The following is a 17,848-nucleotide window of genomic DNA, read 5'->3' as shown; positions in this document are numbered from 1 at the left end:
TACTCGATTATATACAGCATTCGATTATACACAGTGAAAAGAAATCAGAAACGGTATATAATCGAGTCCGACCTGTATTTTCAGGCATTTCGAATTTTTGTAAAAAAATATTACTCTGAGACGCACTTTTGCTCTAATGCCAAACATCAACAATCAAATACAATCGATAATTATGAAAAAAAACAAGTGTTTTTATAGATGAGGAAAGCAAGTGCAATATTGCCAATGCCAAAATGCCAACTGATTGTCTTTAATTTGGTATGTTGATCATCTTAATCGGTCCAGTAGTTCAAATGTTATGAATTTTTGAAGGAATTCATTTTTGGGCAAAAGGCGAAAAAATTTATTTTTCGGATCATTTCGGATCATCGGTTATTAAACAACCATGCGTCTCCGTCTCCAGTCAAGCGAAATCCAACCAATGGAGACGCATGTTAGTTTTTTATGCAAAAAAAAATGGTTGATTGAATTTTGATTTTGTTAAATGTTAAAAGTTGGATTTATCCTGTATGCAACATTTGTGATATCCTTGAATCTTCAGAATGGATCTAAAAACTTCAGTGCTCTGGAATCGGGATTCAAAAATTCCAAAACTGGAACTTAAATCAGTAAACGAATGTTAAATAGTGAAATTTTGCGCTCCTGCAAAAGCAGTTGTTCATTAAGCCGCAATCATATCAATATGTGTATTGAAATGAATGAAACGAATTTCAGAAGAAGCTCTCATCTTACATGAATATACTTAACGAAATACTACTCAAAAAATGAGTGCCCGCTAGAATGAATTTACTCTCCAGAAATCGGTTCATTTTTCGTGATATTTGCAATAACTATTGAGGCGTAGGGATAAGTGATCTTCCCCATTCTTATTCAAACGTACCACATTGTACAACTCGTCCGTTCAATTTGTCATCTATCTATTCTGTTTCCCGGAGATGTAATATGACATATTCTCCGAATCACTCCAGAGTCTTATTACTCCGCACTCTTGTTCCGGCTACTTGCGACGGTTGAATAACCAAATTTATAAAAATTACTCAAATTCCGACTCGATTCCAATTCAGTCTACAATCACGACAAGCCTCACGTCGATACGAATTTCCCTGAAACCCGCCCATTCCCAGGAGAATCTTTTCTTCTCTGATGGTCTATTGTTCACAGCATCCCATTAGCATCATTCTCGATCAGAGTTCAGTTCCATGCGTTCGTTCCAAGTTTTCCTCGTCCATCGGTCCGAATCGTTGGTTTTGAAGCTTGTCGCCAGAGACGGCAGACTCCACTTTCATTTACATTCTCCAACGTCTGTTCGCATGCCTGCCAGACAATAAGGAGCAGCCAACGTTTCATCGTTTCAGAGTGGATATGTCGCAGTCGAGTGACGAGAAAAATGGAATCTGTATGCTCATAATTGATTCATGATAAGCATAAGCCCCTTCTTCAGAATATCCCCAGCGCTGGTGGAAAGTGTATAACATTTTACAGAACGACGAAAAACACCTGATACTTTGAAAAGAATAATGTCGAGCCTGAAGCGTTTCATTATACATATGCCGGGACCGAAGTATCACCGTTTCGGTGTTCATTTAATCGATGTGAGGTATAGACTTTTTCCATTCCCTGAACTGATTATCTGGGGACTACTTATCCAGCCAGCGTTGCAGTTCTCACTAATCGATGCTCTGTTTTTCTCCCCGACAGATGCGCCCCGTTGCAAGCCAGGAACGGAGCAAACATCGATCGGCTCGCTTAATATGCACTCGCTGCATGTTCGGTGCGAAGTCGAGGCCGACCCGCCGGATGGGGTGCGTTTTAGCTGGACCTACAACAACACCCGCAACGTGTCACCGGTGCTGAACTCACGCATAAGCTCGCACGGTCTCGTCAGCACCATGACCTATCTGCCCCAGACAGATGCCGAACTGGTCACGCTCGCCTGCTGGGCCATGAACAGTGTCGGACGGCAAACGGTGCCCTGTTTGATTCATATTTTACCTGCCAGTAAGTGTGGGTCCATGTTTTTGCGAATGCAAACACAACTTTCCACTTTAGGTGGACAGCTAGACAGTGGATTGGTGATTGACGGATTTTACGATCACACTCATGTTACATTTAATCATTCAGAACAAGAAAAAAAATATTAATACAGTATAATCGAAACATAGGTGGCCTTATATCAGAGTGATACGGAGAAAATCCATTCCCGTCAAGCATCGCTCCCGACAGCCATACATCCAACGCATCGCTAATTCGTTTTTACGCTGCTTTTAATTAAAATTTCCATCTCTTTCCCAACCCATTGCTTGTTTTGATGGCTGCTCCACAGAAATCCCGGAAACGCCCCGTAACTGCGAGCTGCACAACGACACCGTGCTGGAAGTGGTCTGCCAGGCCGGCAGCGATGGAGGCCTTTCGCAAAGCTTCCTGCTAGAAGTGATCGGCGGAACGCCCCCACCCATGTTCAGCCTGGATTACACCCGAAGCCCACCGACGGAGATTGACAACGAAATTTCCACCATGAACGACCAGGTGAGCTGTTCTGTTTCCCTCCTTCTTGCACCCCCTTCCGTGTCCAGTCCTTTTCCTCAGCGCGCTCAAGCTCCGCTTTCGAACGGATCCGAGAATGTTAGATTTTGCGACACGTTTCCTCTCGAACCAGATCCGGAGTGAGTGTCCCCGCGCGTCAATAACAACCAATCATTTGACGGGTGATGCTGCACATTCATGGAAATGAGTTTACATTCGCCAGCTGGGCCCAGCCATGGCCGTGGGGTGGGTTTTAAGCAACAGCAACAAGTCAATGTGAAGTTGATTCGGTAGCGTAATTGGAACGAATCTCGTTTCGATTTTTTTTTCTTGCTCCCTTCCTCCATCATGGACTTCGATTGCAACGCATTGGCCTGCGATGGCAATTATGTGTAATGGTTATCCAATTACCATACCAACTGTGCTGTCGTACACAAAAACACTGCAGGACATGCGGCAGTGGAAATGTCCTTCACTGAAGGATCGTTGGCAAATTTATGTGACTGTTCGGATCGGCTGCTCGGAAGCGGTGAAAAATAACAACACCAGCTGCAGCCGGCAGCGATAAACAAGTGCCACTCAATCACGGAGTGCGGGGGTGGGTGTGTGCTATTCATGTATTCGCGCCTACACGTGTACACACACACACACATACACACACGCATCAGCAGGAGTAGAAAGAGAGCCCTCTATCAAAATCATCTCAAGGACGTCGAAACCTGAGCTGCGACGAAAATCCATTTGCGTCTAGCCCGGCGGAAATGTGGGAGCAGATTCGTCGACTTAATCACTGTTTGTTGTCAGTTCCGTAGGAATTTTTCGGGTTCTGGAGATTGTTATAATCGCGTCGACATACGACATACGTTTTTTTTAATTTTCATTTGTTCATAAAATTAGTTACAATCATCTGTTTTAAGTCAAATATGCGCCGTTTTGTTCGATGACTTGTTCCCAACGAGATGCCAACTTCATAATACCCCTGTTATAGAAGCTCGCTTCCTTATTGGTAAAAAACTCGGATAGCCAATTTTCACAGGCCTCTTTTGTGGCTAACTTCTGACTACCTAGCTCATTTGCCATGGACAAAAACAGGTGGTAGTCACTTGGTGCAAGGTCCGGACTATACGGCGGATGCAAAAGAACCTTCCATCCGAGCTCCCGGAGCTTCTGGCGCGTCACCAAAGAAGTGTGTGGCCTGGCGTTGTCCTGATGGAAGACAATGCGGCCTCTGTTTATCAAAGATGGCCTCTTCTTCATGAGTGCTACCTTCAAGCGGTCCAGTTGTTGGCAGTACAGGTCCGAATTGAGCGTTTGGCCATAGGGAAGCAGCTCATAATAGATTATTCCTTGACAATCCCACCAAACACACAGCAGAACCTTTCTGGCCGTTAATGAGGGCTTGGCCACCGTCTGAGCCGCTTCAGCGGGCTTCGACCACGACCGTTTGCGCTTCACGTTGTCGTAAGTGACCCACTTTTCATCGCCAGTCACCATCCGCTTCAGAAACGGGTCGATTTTGTTGCGATTCAGCAGCGATTCACATGCGTCGATACGGTCAAAGATGTTTTTTTGCGTCAACGTGTGTGGCACCCATGTATCGAGCTTCTTTGTGAATCCAAGCTTCTTCAAATGGTTAATAACGGTTTGATGACTTATCCCCAGCTCTTGGCCGATGCTACGGCTGCTACTATGCCGGTCTTTCTCGGCTAATTCAGCGATTTTGTCGCAATTTTCGACGACAGGCCTTCCGGAGCGTGGCGTATCTTCGACGACCTCTACACCAGAACGAAAACGTTGAAATCATCGTTGTGCGCTGGAAATGGAAACTGTATCGGGTCCATAAACTGCACAAATTTTATTGGCAGCTTGAGATGCATTTTTGCCTTTGTCATAGTAGTTCTGTAAAATATGTCGGATTTTCTCTTTATTTTGTTCCATATTTGCGACACTATAACTCACGAACGACTTAACCAAACAAAACACTATCAAGGACTATATTATAGCGCGCAAAAATACCTTTCCAACAAGCTATAGTATGACTCGATACAATGAATACAACTAGAACTACGCGCTTACAACGATACCTCGCGGAAATACCGCAGGACTTTTTTGACAGCCTAGTATGTGTTACTGTAATAAACGCGCGAAGAAATCCTATGAGCGTTTAAATTTTGAATGAATATGCTTAAAAGCATATTGAACTAATTTATCAAAAATATCAACCAAGTAATACCTGTCCATAAAGTTTAGATCTGTTTTCTGCATCATATGCCTTAAGCGTCCGAAATATTATTCAGAACGGTAATAAACGTAATAAAAATATAAGAGGGGCTTATAATGAAAGGGGTGTAAGTGATTTGATCGATTTCTCTACATAGACTCTCTCTTTTGGTTATAAATTAGCTGCAAACTCATTTCCAGCTGTATTAGACAATGTGGGAGATAGGTCAGAACCTCATCTATCGGATTCTATGGAAAACTCACATTGGAACGTTTTTACAGTTGAGTTATTGACTAAAGAAAAAGTTGATGAAGAGAAACCGATCAAGTCACTTACACCCCATTCTAAGCCCCTCATAAGTAAATTAGTAGCCCTTCCAGCAATATAGTTTTACAGCTCCTGGTGTCAAACTATATTGGTGAAAGGGCTACTAATTCACTTATATTTCCAATTTGTTTGAAAATTGTACCATTTATTTTTTAGAAGCCTTGTCCTTTTTTCCTACCACGAGTGATCAAATTCTCAAATCAAAAAGAAACATTTTCCTAATATAGAATGAAATTCTGTACAAAACAGTGTTCTGTTTCTTCTTCTTCAAAGTAGATCAAAATATGTTTTATGAAAACCCCAATTTCCGGTACGACTAGGTCCCAGAGTGTCGATTTTTGACAAAAAAAATGTGATGGGTTGTATCTATGACACGACCGCAGTTTTCGGCGTAGAACTACGGAATTATATTATTCAATCCACTTGTTTATCACTTCGGATATTATTTTAGAATGCATCGATTTTTTTTAAATATCTTTTCAGCTATTTTTTTTTTTATTACTTCAGTAGACTCGAAAGAGTCGAGTAGAGTCGAAAGCTATCAACACTTCTCGTTCACTTGGTTCAACTCGCATCAGACTTTCTCATTCCCACTCAGATATCGATCACAAACTATGAACCCTTTCGCTCCCTTTGTTACCCTACTGGAATTTGAAAACATACTTTTATGAATTATACGTTTATCTAAATAAATGCAGCGTATATCTATATTCCAAAATTCTGGACACTCTTCCATATCCGCACTAGCACAAAAAATTCTCGTATGCTGCTTTTCTTTGTCGTGGCACACTGTATTTTAGATACTGAATAACAAAAGTGCGCTACGAATTTTATTTGGAAGGCGCCCAAATTTTATATTTTCCCTTCATACGGTGTTAAATGTTCCAGCAGGAGTGCTCATAAGGTGTTTCTCTCAGAGACTGTTCATTATGATTGCATTTGAAGACATTTATTCGTGTCCAGCAGAGATATTCGAAAAAAATCATCTGGTATCCCTCACATACAAGCTATTTCTCTCGTGAGAATGTTATCCGGTCGAAAGCGTGCAAATTGCCCCAATCGAGGGTATGCCGTACTGCCCGATGGTAAGCTGATGCGGAAAATATAAAATTGAGAAGAAAATTCTTGCAGAAATTTCTGTTACATCTCGAACTATTATAAGAACCTTCCCCGCCCCTGAAAATCCCTGCATACAAATTTTCACGCCGATCGGTTCATCAATTTCCAAGTCTAAAGAATCAGACAGAAATCCATTTTTATATGAATACTAGCTGACCCGGCAAACTTCGTCCCGCTAAAAATTTATTTTTCGTTATCACATTCACGTTTTTTTTTTACTAAGCGCACGTTCATAAGTCCAATCGCAGAACAGTTCATTGATTGATTTTGTAATCTACCCTTTAAAATCACCTTTTACTATAAAATTCCTAGTACTTCTACCAAAACTCGTCATTATAATATCAGATTATTTTTATACACAATTCTCGTTCAAGATTTGTTAACCACTTGCAAATAACATTCGTTAAAAACCCCCTCCCTCTCCCAGGGAGAAGAGGGAGGAGTATCTAACCACGATAGAATCATTCATTGCTCCCTAAAACCTCCACATGCCTAATTGGGTTTCATATGCTTGATTAATTCATGAGTAATGCAGAAATTTGTGTTTCATTTGTATGGAAGCCCCCCCTTGGAGGTGGAGTGAAGTGCACCCTTTTTAAGGGTGGAGGGGGGTTGTATTATTCCATGGTATTCCATGTAAGGGAGAAACATTGTGTCTGAAAATAATTTGATAATACAATGACGAGGTTTAGAAGAAGTACTAGCAAATTTATAATAAAAGGAAATTGTAAAGGGTCATTAGAAGATTACTCAATTAATAGCTCTGCTATTGTTGCCATTGTTTGATGGTTTGATAACAAAAAAATACATTTTGGGCGGAGCGAAGTTTGCCGGGTTAGCTAGTAAATAATATAAGATTTTGACTTCTCTCCCTTCTATTACTCTTTTACCTTCAAACAGAGTGGTTGAGAATGGGTCAGGAACAGGATGAACAATTTAACCGCCCCCACCCTCCTCACCACTTTTAGCTAATATTGCTCATAATGGATCATCTATTCATTTAACAATTTTCTCTCTTCATTTAGCAGGAGTTTCATTCATTTTAGGAGCTATTATTCCGTTATTTTCTTTTTCAGATCTAACATTTTTATTTGTTTGATCAGTAATTATTACATCTGTTCTTCTTGTCTATCTTTACCAGTATTTACTTACAGTTCGTCATTTAAATAGTTCATTTTGGAGGAAATTGAAGGAGGAGACCCAATTCTTTATCAACATTTATTTCGATTTGCTGGATGCCTAAAAGTAGGCCTTTTAATTCTCGCAGGATTTGAAACACAAAAATTCTATATCACTCGAGATTAATCAAGCAAACATAACCAAATTTGGCATGTGAAGGTTTTAGGGTGCAATAAATATGTTTTTACGGTGGTTAGATACAAGATACAAATGAAAGACAAATTTTTGCATGACTCGAAAACTAATCAAGAAAATACCGATTTGACATGCGAAGGTTTTAAGGGACACAAAACTTTTCTATGGCGAATAGACACTCCCCCCGTCTCTCTGAGGGGGAAGGGGGGCTGCCATACAAATGAAGCATACATTTCCGCATAGTTTAAGAACTAATCAAGCAAACGGAACTAAATTTGGCATGTGGAGGTTTTATGGGGTTTCCGCATAACTCGAGAACTAATCAAGCAAACGACGCCAAATTTGGCATGTGGAGGTTTTAGGATGCAATAAATGTTTCTATGGTGGTTCGACACTCCTCACCCTCTCTTAGGGTGGGCTGTCATACAAATGAAAAACAAATTTCTGTATAAATCGAAAACTAATCAAGCAAATGGAGCCAAATTAGGCATGTGAAGATTTTAGGGGGCACGAAACATTTCTATGGTGAATAGATACTCCTCCCCCCTCTCTAAGGGGAGAAGAGGGGAGAGGTCTGTCTTTATTCTATCATATTTTCTGTATCAAACATTTATTCCATGTAACGGAGAAACATGTTATTTGCAAGTGGTTAAAAAATCTTGAACGAGAATTGTGTCTGAAAATAATCTGATATTATAATGATGAGTTTTGGTAGATGTATTGGGAATTTTTCAGTAAAAGGTAAATTCAACGGGGTCGATTAAAATATCAATCAATGAACAGTTCTGCGATTGGACTCATGAACTTGCGCCTAGTAAAAAAACGTGAATGTTTCAAGGTATTGATAACAAAAAAACAAATTTTTGGCGGGACGAAGTTTGCCGGGTGAGCTAGTGAAAAAAATAAAACAATACTGATCTAATATTTTGTGATAAGGAACGAGACTGTAAATTTTTACAAAAATTTGAGAACCACTATATCGGTTTGGCATGAAATGGCTGTGTATATATCCGAAACACGACCGCATAGTTGACGTAGGATTACGTTACCATTTTTGTTTCATTTTGAATGCATACACTAAGCGAACCGAGCGATTGGCAGAACAGAAAAATAACAAAAAGTCAGTTGGAAAATTTTCAAGTTAACTCTGAACTTTAACCCTTTCGTTACGAGCGTCGTCTATAGACGACATCCGCGCGACGAGCTGTGTGTACGAGCGTCGTCTTTAGACGACATGAAATTCATACTGCTCTTCGATCACACCAGCGCGATGTGCATACTTTTCGGCGCAGTGCTCCGTACAGGGGTAGCGCTTCAGCGGAGCACACTGCCGTAATGAAAGGGTTAATGTTCGCTACTGACTGCTGGTTGCTTATGGTCGAACTTAAGCATCAATCTTGAAAACCATCCTTGATACCTATTGCACGGATACTGTTCCGGGACGCAACGTGGCATTTGTACGACAGAACCACCAAAGTATGGGAAAATATAAGTTCTCATTACAACGCTATTTTAACAATCTAGCTATTGAAAAAGAAAAATTCTCTATTACAATAGATTGATGGGGAACATCAAAATCCGTTGGTGCCAAAATCTCGTGAGCCCATCCAGAAATGATTGAGTAACATGCGCAATAAAATTAAATAGTTTTTGGTGACGCAACCGATATATACACCCAAACACACCCAAAGTTAATTTTCAGCACATGTTATGGCATCCCGATTTATTACATTAAATGAGCTGAAAAATAACAGAAGATGTTCTACTCCCCAATACTTGTATATAATTTATATGACATATACGCGAGAGCCAATATGAGCGAAACAGGAGACACATTTAAGGTGAAGGTGGAAGCTAGCCATTGTAGTAGTCTAGGTAAACCCACGTGTAAAAATGGGGTAATAGTGTTTGTGAGAGTAGAGCAAAGAACACGTAAATAGATCAATTCACTTATCAGACTGTGTGGCGCTTCATTGACACGAGTCTTTGGATACATTTGAAAAAAAAACAATTCAATACTAAAGTAAAATGTATGAACGATATGTTCCGATGAACAATTGCAAATATAAATATATATAGAAGGTTCATTTACGTATGAAGTAAAATTCTGATTATACGCGAGCGCAACATAAGCAAATTTATAACATATGCGAATTGGGGCTCTTTTGGTATTAACATGTTCTTCCGTATAGTAACTCGATGTTGATAATTCCTTAACATTTTCCTTCGTTGATCGTATTGTTTTCACATATTCACGTTGGAGAGCCTTAACCCTTCTCTTCGTTGACCGAGTCATTTTGATTGAATGTAATATTTTTCCGTTTACTGTTTTTGAAAGCTTATGCAGCCATGGCAGTGTTCCGAGCTCTGCAATACAATGTTCTTACTCAATGTTAAAGTTGCTAAAATTTACATTATAGACCCATTAAACGTAATAATAATAAGTGTATTGATATCGACACAATTTTATTCTATTGATTTTCATGACATGAAACGCTATGACTCAGGAATGACATTTTATTGAGTGGTTTTTATAGCTGTTTCGATGATGTTGTCTGGCATCAGTGTCGAAAAAATAACGATGCTTTCACCAATACAAACAAAACCATTGCCGAAAATTTAACTTTCAGAGCACTAACTCGAGTTTTCGACATTTTTCACTATACAGTGCGACAGCAGATGAAAATTTAATATCTTGTGAGTAATCGATTAGAGTTTGCTTGATATTACTTGATGGGAAGTTTGCGAAAACGATCATTTTCTTCACACTGTTTCGCAAAATTATTGATTTTCGGGCGAGGAGTGAGGGAGGGAGATGAAAGAAATGAGCGCCATTTTTGACTAGCTTCCACCTTCACCTTAAATGAAGGCATATGAAAGCTTTTTGTATAGTTTGCCATATACACGGCCCAGACAGAGAAAGATACATTCAAAGAGATTCAACTTCATTTTATGATGAGGTGTAATATTCTCACGCTTCTATATAACAGCACTGGCAGCTATATTGATAGCGTGGTCGTGTGAAATAGCTTTGCATTCCAGCCGGCCTTGGTTCGATCCCCATTGACGTCGTATGGACTTTTTTTTTGGCACAATCCCAAATGAAATGAGAAAAGAAAACAGAAAGAGATGTCTGCTTGCATACATACAAAACATTTTTAAACTTTTAGAACAGCTCTTTATTTGCGCATTTGACTCTCCAGCACATGAAATGACATCATTTCTGCCAAAGATGAAATGTTTTGAGCCAACGCTAGTTTGGGTGTATGTTAGACGTAATTCTATGTCAAAAATCTTCATCTGCATAAAAATTCCATGGTACAACTATTTCTCTTGTTATGGGAAACTATGCCTGCATTCTTTAGTTCAGCAATGATAAAATCTCTCGTTCTAAAATACTGAAGATGAACATGGTTTAAAAATATTTGCGGTGTTTTCTGTTCAAATTTGGTAGTTAATAGTGAATGGTAGTTTAAGAAATCTATAGCGAATTTGATATTTCACGTTTCATATTCCTAGTCATCTATTAGACAGGCAAATTTGAGGTTATGATTAGTCTGGGAAAAGCATTGTTGACATCATCACATGGTGAAAGGATCGGAGAGAGTTTCGATTAAATTGACTGTGGTTTCGCTGATTCCGCGTAAAATGGCTCTGTTGTTGACACAAGTTACAATTTCTGCATTGTAATCGCCTGTTCATTATGCCCATTTATTCACGTTTCTTTTTTCAATCGAACCAAACAGAGTGAACGTGAGAATGTAAATAAATTATCCCCCAATTAAAATAAAAATCGACAAGCTTCCGTGTTACTAACTTGATATCTGGTTGAACCATGCAATCAACCTCTCATTACAAGTGCTAGAGTGCAGCTTCCGAATTTACGTTGACGTTAGTGGATATCGTTTCCCATTTCCGTCGATTGATTTTTCACCCCCAAAGTGTAACTTTATTTCTCTGCAAACAACAATAATAATTACAATGACAAAAAACTCGATCCCTCCCACGCGTGGGAGCATTGCAGGAAGCGTACAGTCGACAACAGGGAAAGTTCTCGAATCGAAACTCGGCTAAGAGGTAACCGAGCATGTGCAGCCACAACCGTTCACATGTGACCTCGGGGAGTGCTCTTTATCAGAGTCACAGACAACGTCTCTAAGTACTGGAGCTGAGCTCTAGTGTCCTTCGCATAGTTTCCGGAGAACCACCAACTTCTCCCGATCCTGTCATTGCACATCACCCCTCCCCCTTTCTGACTGCACCACATCTGCACAAAAGCAATTAAAACTTAATCCCGCTACGATATGTTACACTCATGCTCTCTCTCTCTCTTCCCATTCGAATGGCGGCGGCTGCGTGGGTGGTGAAAATCCTCCGTTCCGCCGTTGTTTATTGTTTTCATCCACAGGCCACATTAGCACCGTTATTTCGGATCCAGGAGCAGCAGCCGCTGTTCAAACTGCACAGCCTGGAACCCGGCCGGGACTACCAGCTGCTGGTGTACGCCGTGAACGCGAAAGGCAAAAGCGAACCGCCGTTCGTGATTGACAAAGTGCGCGTCGGGTCGGCACTGATACCACCCTACGGTGAGTAGTGTTCTGTTTTGTCTACCAAATATTCGCTAATCCAAATCGGGCTCCGAGCTCCGACAAATTCTCGTTTGCTCGGCATGTCCTTGGGAGTTATGATTCACCATAAATAAGGCCGCTATAACATAGTCAACGAGTTCGCTCGCAAAATATGCATCAAACATCAATCGCACTAGCGGGTCTATTTCCCCCGGAAATTGAACCCAATATCATCACCGATTTTGGGATGGCTTCAATTTTGGAAATCAATTCCCCCCTACAGCATCCTCGTGTCGAAGTAATTAAGCAGAAGCGACTGTGAATGGCATTCATTCATTTTGCCAAATCCTTTTGCTGCTTCCGTTGAAAGATCAACTCCCGATTGAATGAGTTGGCATTTCATTTTATTGTTGTCAAACAAAAGCAAAGCTCCAAAAATTTCTACAAGCTATACAGTCAGCTAATTGATTCTCTGTCGGCTTACAGTATGAATTAAAATCGAATTTGGAATTGACACACCCACATCCAGTGGGAGGCAGAGCAGAAAGGTGCTCATTCAATGGAATCAAACGTGATTCGGATGCCACCCCTATCAAATGAGCTTTTTTCTGTATATTCACAAAGTCGTCACAATGAAGCAAATCATTCATTCCCAGTGCTCGATTCAAAGAAAAATCCGACAAGCCGAAACCTAGAGAACATCGTGTGGGTGGGACAAAAAGCGATCCATGGGCACTCCTCTAAGCCATCCAAACGAGGCCAAGGGTATTCAAACGAGAACCAATTTTGCAAACACAAATCAGTTTGCGTGTGCCTGGTCCCATACACCCCTCCTCCCTTCTCCCACTCTCTGATGTTTCGTTGTTCTTTGATGAGAAGAATTTTTCATGGATTTTCGTAGCCCAGGGAAATTCCTCCTCCGCTTCGGAAAATTCACTATCAAAAGATTGATTCATCGGGCAGCGAGCCTTAAGGTTCCGGTAGAAGACTGGTTGCGGGTGGGGATGTCCGACAGACGAAAATCACTCCTACCTAAAAGCATCGTTTGTATTCTTCGGAAAACGATTCATTATTCAGCGCAGAAACTATTCATCAGTCCGCCGTTGCGGGGCGGAATCTCACTCGGTTGTTACAACACTAGGGGTTGATATTGGCTACGAGGATATCGCCCGGAAATATGCCGGAGCAAGCAGAACCTTCATGCGAAGCCGGCCCAAGCAAAGTTCAACCCAATTTTTGTTTCTCACTCGACAAAACATGATTAGACGAACAGAGTGCGAAATCGATATGTTTAGGTGATTTTTGAAATTCTGTAACATTGGGAAAAATCATTGTGTGAAGATGAGATGTATATCATTTTGAAGATATGACTCATTCCAGTTTTGAAACATTTTACGAACACATTTTTATCTGGGTGTGTGTTGTTTTTGCAAACTTTTTGTAGGCTAATACAATTTTTCGCTCACCAACTCAATAGTGAATCTAATTAGTCTTATTAAACAGCTTTTGTTTGATTGATTGGACGTTCCCATAGGATCTTTGCATACAGAGATATTTTCGTTTGAATGCAAAATTAACCCTTCGTTTTTGATGACGAAAAAGAAGAACACCTTTTCATGGTGTTCTAGAATATCTTGGGTAATTTTGCACATAGTGCAGTAGACGAATTTCATACGAATTCATCTTAGGAGTTGACAGCATCTTAGATTGGAGTGAAAAATTGTGGGTATAAAGACGTTGGTCGTTTAAACAACTTTGCATACTTGAAATCTCCAATAAATAATTAGACTACTTTTAAAAATGGGCCACAGTTTTTTTTCTTAATTTTTCACAAAAAAATTCAACTCAATAAATATAATACAGAATACAAAATTTTTGACATGTTGGAAATTGTTCAAATTTTCACAAAACAATTTTTTTTCAAATTGCACTCAAGAACAAAATATTTTTAAAAATGTACACTTCCACCTCGAATCAGCCGGAAAACAGCAAATTTTTACGTGACCCTCTTCGATTTTGTTGAAACTTGGTTCATATGATGGAAGCTACCTAAAATTACAGTTTTCATTATCATACGACATCTTTCATTCATGACTGATATTTTTAGAATGTCTTTTTCAAAATCATAGATCTTTTTTAAAAAAAAAAATTATAACTCAAAATCCAGATGTCTGATTAAGATATGATGTTACACAAAGTTTTTGGAAAATCAATTAACTATTTTGTAAAAATAACATTTTATATGCCCCGTTAAAATTCTCACTTAAAATATAATTTAATATTAATAATTTTCATATCTAAAAACACCTCCTTCGAATTTATTCATATAGAACCATTTTTTTATAGTGTAAATTTATATACAAAGTATGCGTTTTCTAATATTTCACGAACATTATTTTTATTATATTAATTTGGTTATAACTCGAAAACTGTTAGTCCTAGGATAAAACGTTTTACATTTTTTTCCAGTAGAATCGCATGTAGATTCCATTTTTGATGTTACGTTTCCTAAATGGTCAAGAATTTACAACGAACTGAAGTTTGATAAAGTCTTAAAAAAAATATATTTCCTTTTCGGTGAGTTTACCACGGGGTTTACTGTATGTCAAACATTGTTGTGTGTAAATTCTTGAACAAAAAGGAGAAAATATGCAGAACATGTTAATCGCGATCATTTACACATAAAAAAGTTACGAGTTAGACATGAGTAGTAATTTTCAAATAAAAGATGAAAAAAGTGTTGTTAGGAAAACTTTTTCCCTGTGACAGTGTCCTTCTTTCGATGTATGAATCACTTGTTGGTAATTGTATTCAAATATTCTTTTTCAGAATTTTAGAAAATTTTAATTTTCAAAATGACACATTTCAGGCCAACTCGTCTTAAGAGTTGGCAGCACCATCTCAGATATTAGTGAAACGTTGTGGGTGTAAACACATGGGTCTTTTAAGCAACTTTGCATACTTGAAATAAAGGGTGTGTCACATCAAATTGCATCACGGAAAAAACGCTGTAGAAATTTAATTTTTAGGAATTATATCTTCAGCTTTCGCTTATAATCAGATAAGAGTGTATATATCACGTTGGCCATGCTTCACTGTCAATTTTTCGTAAATTTGGAAAAATGTCGTCGAACGAAAAAGAGCGTCGTGAATTAATCCTGTGCACTCATTTCGAGAATCCGGAGTTGTCACATCGGGACATCGGTAAGATGCTGGGAATCGTCCAATCCACTGTCAGCAGAGTACTAAAACGATTCTTCGAGAACCTAACCATCGACCGGAAGGTGAAGAACGGCAAAAATGGATGCTCCGTCAGTGAAAAAGATCACAAGCGCGTAGTTAAGCAGTTTAGACGTGATCCGAGAAGTTCGGTCCGGGATGTCGCCAATAAGCTGAATTTGTCAAGTTCATTCGTCCAGCGGACCAAGCAGCGGGAGGGCCTGCGTACATACAAGATTCAGAAGGCTCCTAACCGCGACGAAAGGCAAAACATGGTGGGGAAGACGCGAACCCGGAAGCTGTACACCGAAATGCTGACGAAGCCGCATTGCCTGGTAATGGACGACGAAACCTACGTCAAAGCGGACTTTCGTCAGCTGCCGGGCCTGTTGTTCTTCTCCGCAGAGGACAAATTCAGCGTTCCGGAGGAGATTCGCAAGTAGAAACTATCCAAGTTTGCCAAAAAGTACATGGTGTGGCAAGCGATCTGCTCTTGCGGAAAGCGGAGCGCCCCCTTCGTGATGACCGGCACGGTAAACGGGCAGGTTTACCTTAAGGAGTGCCTACAGAAGCGCTTACTACCACTATTGAAGCAGCACGAGGGCCCGACCATCTTCTGGCCGGATCTCGCTCCGTGCCACTATTCAAAGGACGTGTTGGAGTGGTACGAAGCCAACGGGGTCACCTTCGTGCCAAAGGAAATGAACCCGCCCAACGCGCCGGAGAAATATTGGGCGATTATGAAGCAGGCCCTCCGGAAGAACCCAAAAGTTGTCAAATCGGAGGCGGACTTCAAGAGAAAATGGATTTCTGTTCAAAAAAAACTACAACCTGACGTTGTACAGAACCTTATGGACGGGGTAAAGAGGAAGGTGCGAGCATACGGGCTTGGGCTCGAAGTATGAATAAAAAGAAAATGCCAAAAGTTGTGTAATAATTTTTATTTTACTGTCTAAAATTTTCAAAAGGATCGGTCTACTGGGCGAATTTATACAGCGTTTTTTCCGTGATGCAATTTGATGTGACACACCCTTTATTCAGACAAGAATTGTTTCATAATTTTGTTCTTAATATTTAAAAAACAAAAATATAACTCAAAAACTGAAACATCCTCAAAATTTACGATGGATGTTTGTAAGGGTGAATTGAAGAAAATTGTTCAAATTTTTATAAAAAAATACCAAAAAGAAATTTTAAATAAATTTCGCTGAGAAAAAATTATTTTAAAATTTGAAACTCATTTTCTCAAAAACGATTTTTTTAAATTCTTACAAAAAATATGTGAATAGCCCTTGTAATTTTCAACAAGTCGCTCGTACATCGAAAAATGGAAAGAGGGAATACAGTGGTTCTAACAAGAACTTTTTCTTGTTTTCTTTGAAAAAAATTACAACTATTCCTAATTTTGTTAAAAGTCAAGATAGCGATATTCTGTATTCGACAAAGTTTTAGATCTTATTCAAAAATGAACTTTTTTTTTGTAATTTTTTAATGAAAACCCTTATTATTTCCTACATTTCATTCTTTAACCAACATTTTGTAGATCTTAAATTAAGATTTTAGGAAAAAAAGTTGCAAAAAAAATTTTAATCTCAAAAAGGTTTGCCACACAAAATCTATCAAACCTACAAAATTTTAATCAACAAATGGAATGCAGGTAATTATTCATGTTTTCGTTATGAATGTCAGTCTTATTTTCGAAAAAAAAAAATTTTAAAAATTAAAATTTATTGTTTTCCAAAAAATGTTTTTCTGTAAATTCTGAAAAATATATATGAATAGCCTATACAATTTCCAACAAGTCACCGATACATTACAGAGAAAAGGTTCTTCGAACAACAATTTTTTCGTTTTTTTTTTTTGAAAAAATAATATTAATGTTTAACTCACAACATTTTCATGTATAAATTATCGCGATTTACATGCTCTGTTACCTTTTTTAATACTCATAAACATGGCAAGAACATGTCAAACGCGATAGTTTACACACAAAAATGTTACGGGCAAAAAAATATTTTTTAGGAGTTTTCGTTTTCGTTTTTCGGTTTTCGTTTTTTCGAACAACAACTTTTTCTTTTTTTTTTTTTTTGAAAAATTAATATTAATGTTTAACTCACAACATTTTCATGTATAAATTATCGCGATTTACATGCTCTGTTGCCTTTTTTAATATTCATAAACATGGCAAGAACATGTCAAACGTGAGAATTTACACACAAAAATGTTACGGGCAAAAACATATTTTTAAGGAGTCTCCCTATAAAAATGCCTTATATTCCAGAAACTATCAAAGATAGAAAGTTGACATCTTCGGCAAAAGTTCATATTCTAATATTCTAAAACTTTGTCGAATACACTTTATTGCTATCTTGACTTTCAACAAAATTAGGATTAGTTGTAATTTTTAAAAAAAATATGGACGTACTTGTTGGAAATTGTAAGTGCTATTCGTAAATTTTTTTTGAGAATTTAAAAAAATACTTTTTCAGAAAAATGAGTTTTTATGTTCTAAATATTTTTTTCAGCTAAATTATTTTTTTTTATTTTGGCATTTTTT

At 38.7% G+C, this 17,848-nt stretch overlaps 1 protein-coding gene across 9 annotated transcripts in view; it reads left to right on the top strand.

Moving 5' to 3' along the window:
• LOC129763359 (hemicentin-2) overlaps positions 1 to 17,848 on the top strand; it is a 459,584-nt gene that overhangs the window by 393,953 nt on the left and 47,783 nt on the right. For all 9 annotated transcript variants that reach the window (XM_055762336.1, XM_055762341.1, XM_055762332.1 and 6 more), the window contains 3 exons: positions 1,699 to 1,998; positions 2,324 to 2,526; positions 11,913 to 12,090. In XM_055762336.1, coding sequence (XP_055618311.1) covers positions 1,699 to 1,998; positions 2,324 to 2,526; positions 11,913 to 12,090 — 681 coding nt within the window. The remainder of the gene's footprint in view (positions 1 to 1,698; positions 1,999 to 2,323; positions 2,527 to 11,912; positions 12,091 to 17,848) is intronic.

This window comes from Toxorhynchites rutilus, chromosome 1, assembly GCF_029784135.1.
Source record: "Toxorhynchites rutilus septentrionalis strain SRP chromosome 1, ASM2978413v1, whole genome shotgun sequence".
Taxonomy (NCBI): Eukaryota; Metazoa; Arthropoda; class Insecta; order Diptera; family Culicidae; genus Toxorhynchites; species Toxorhynchites rutilus.
This window is presented reverse-complemented; position numbering and strand designations above follow the sequence as displayed.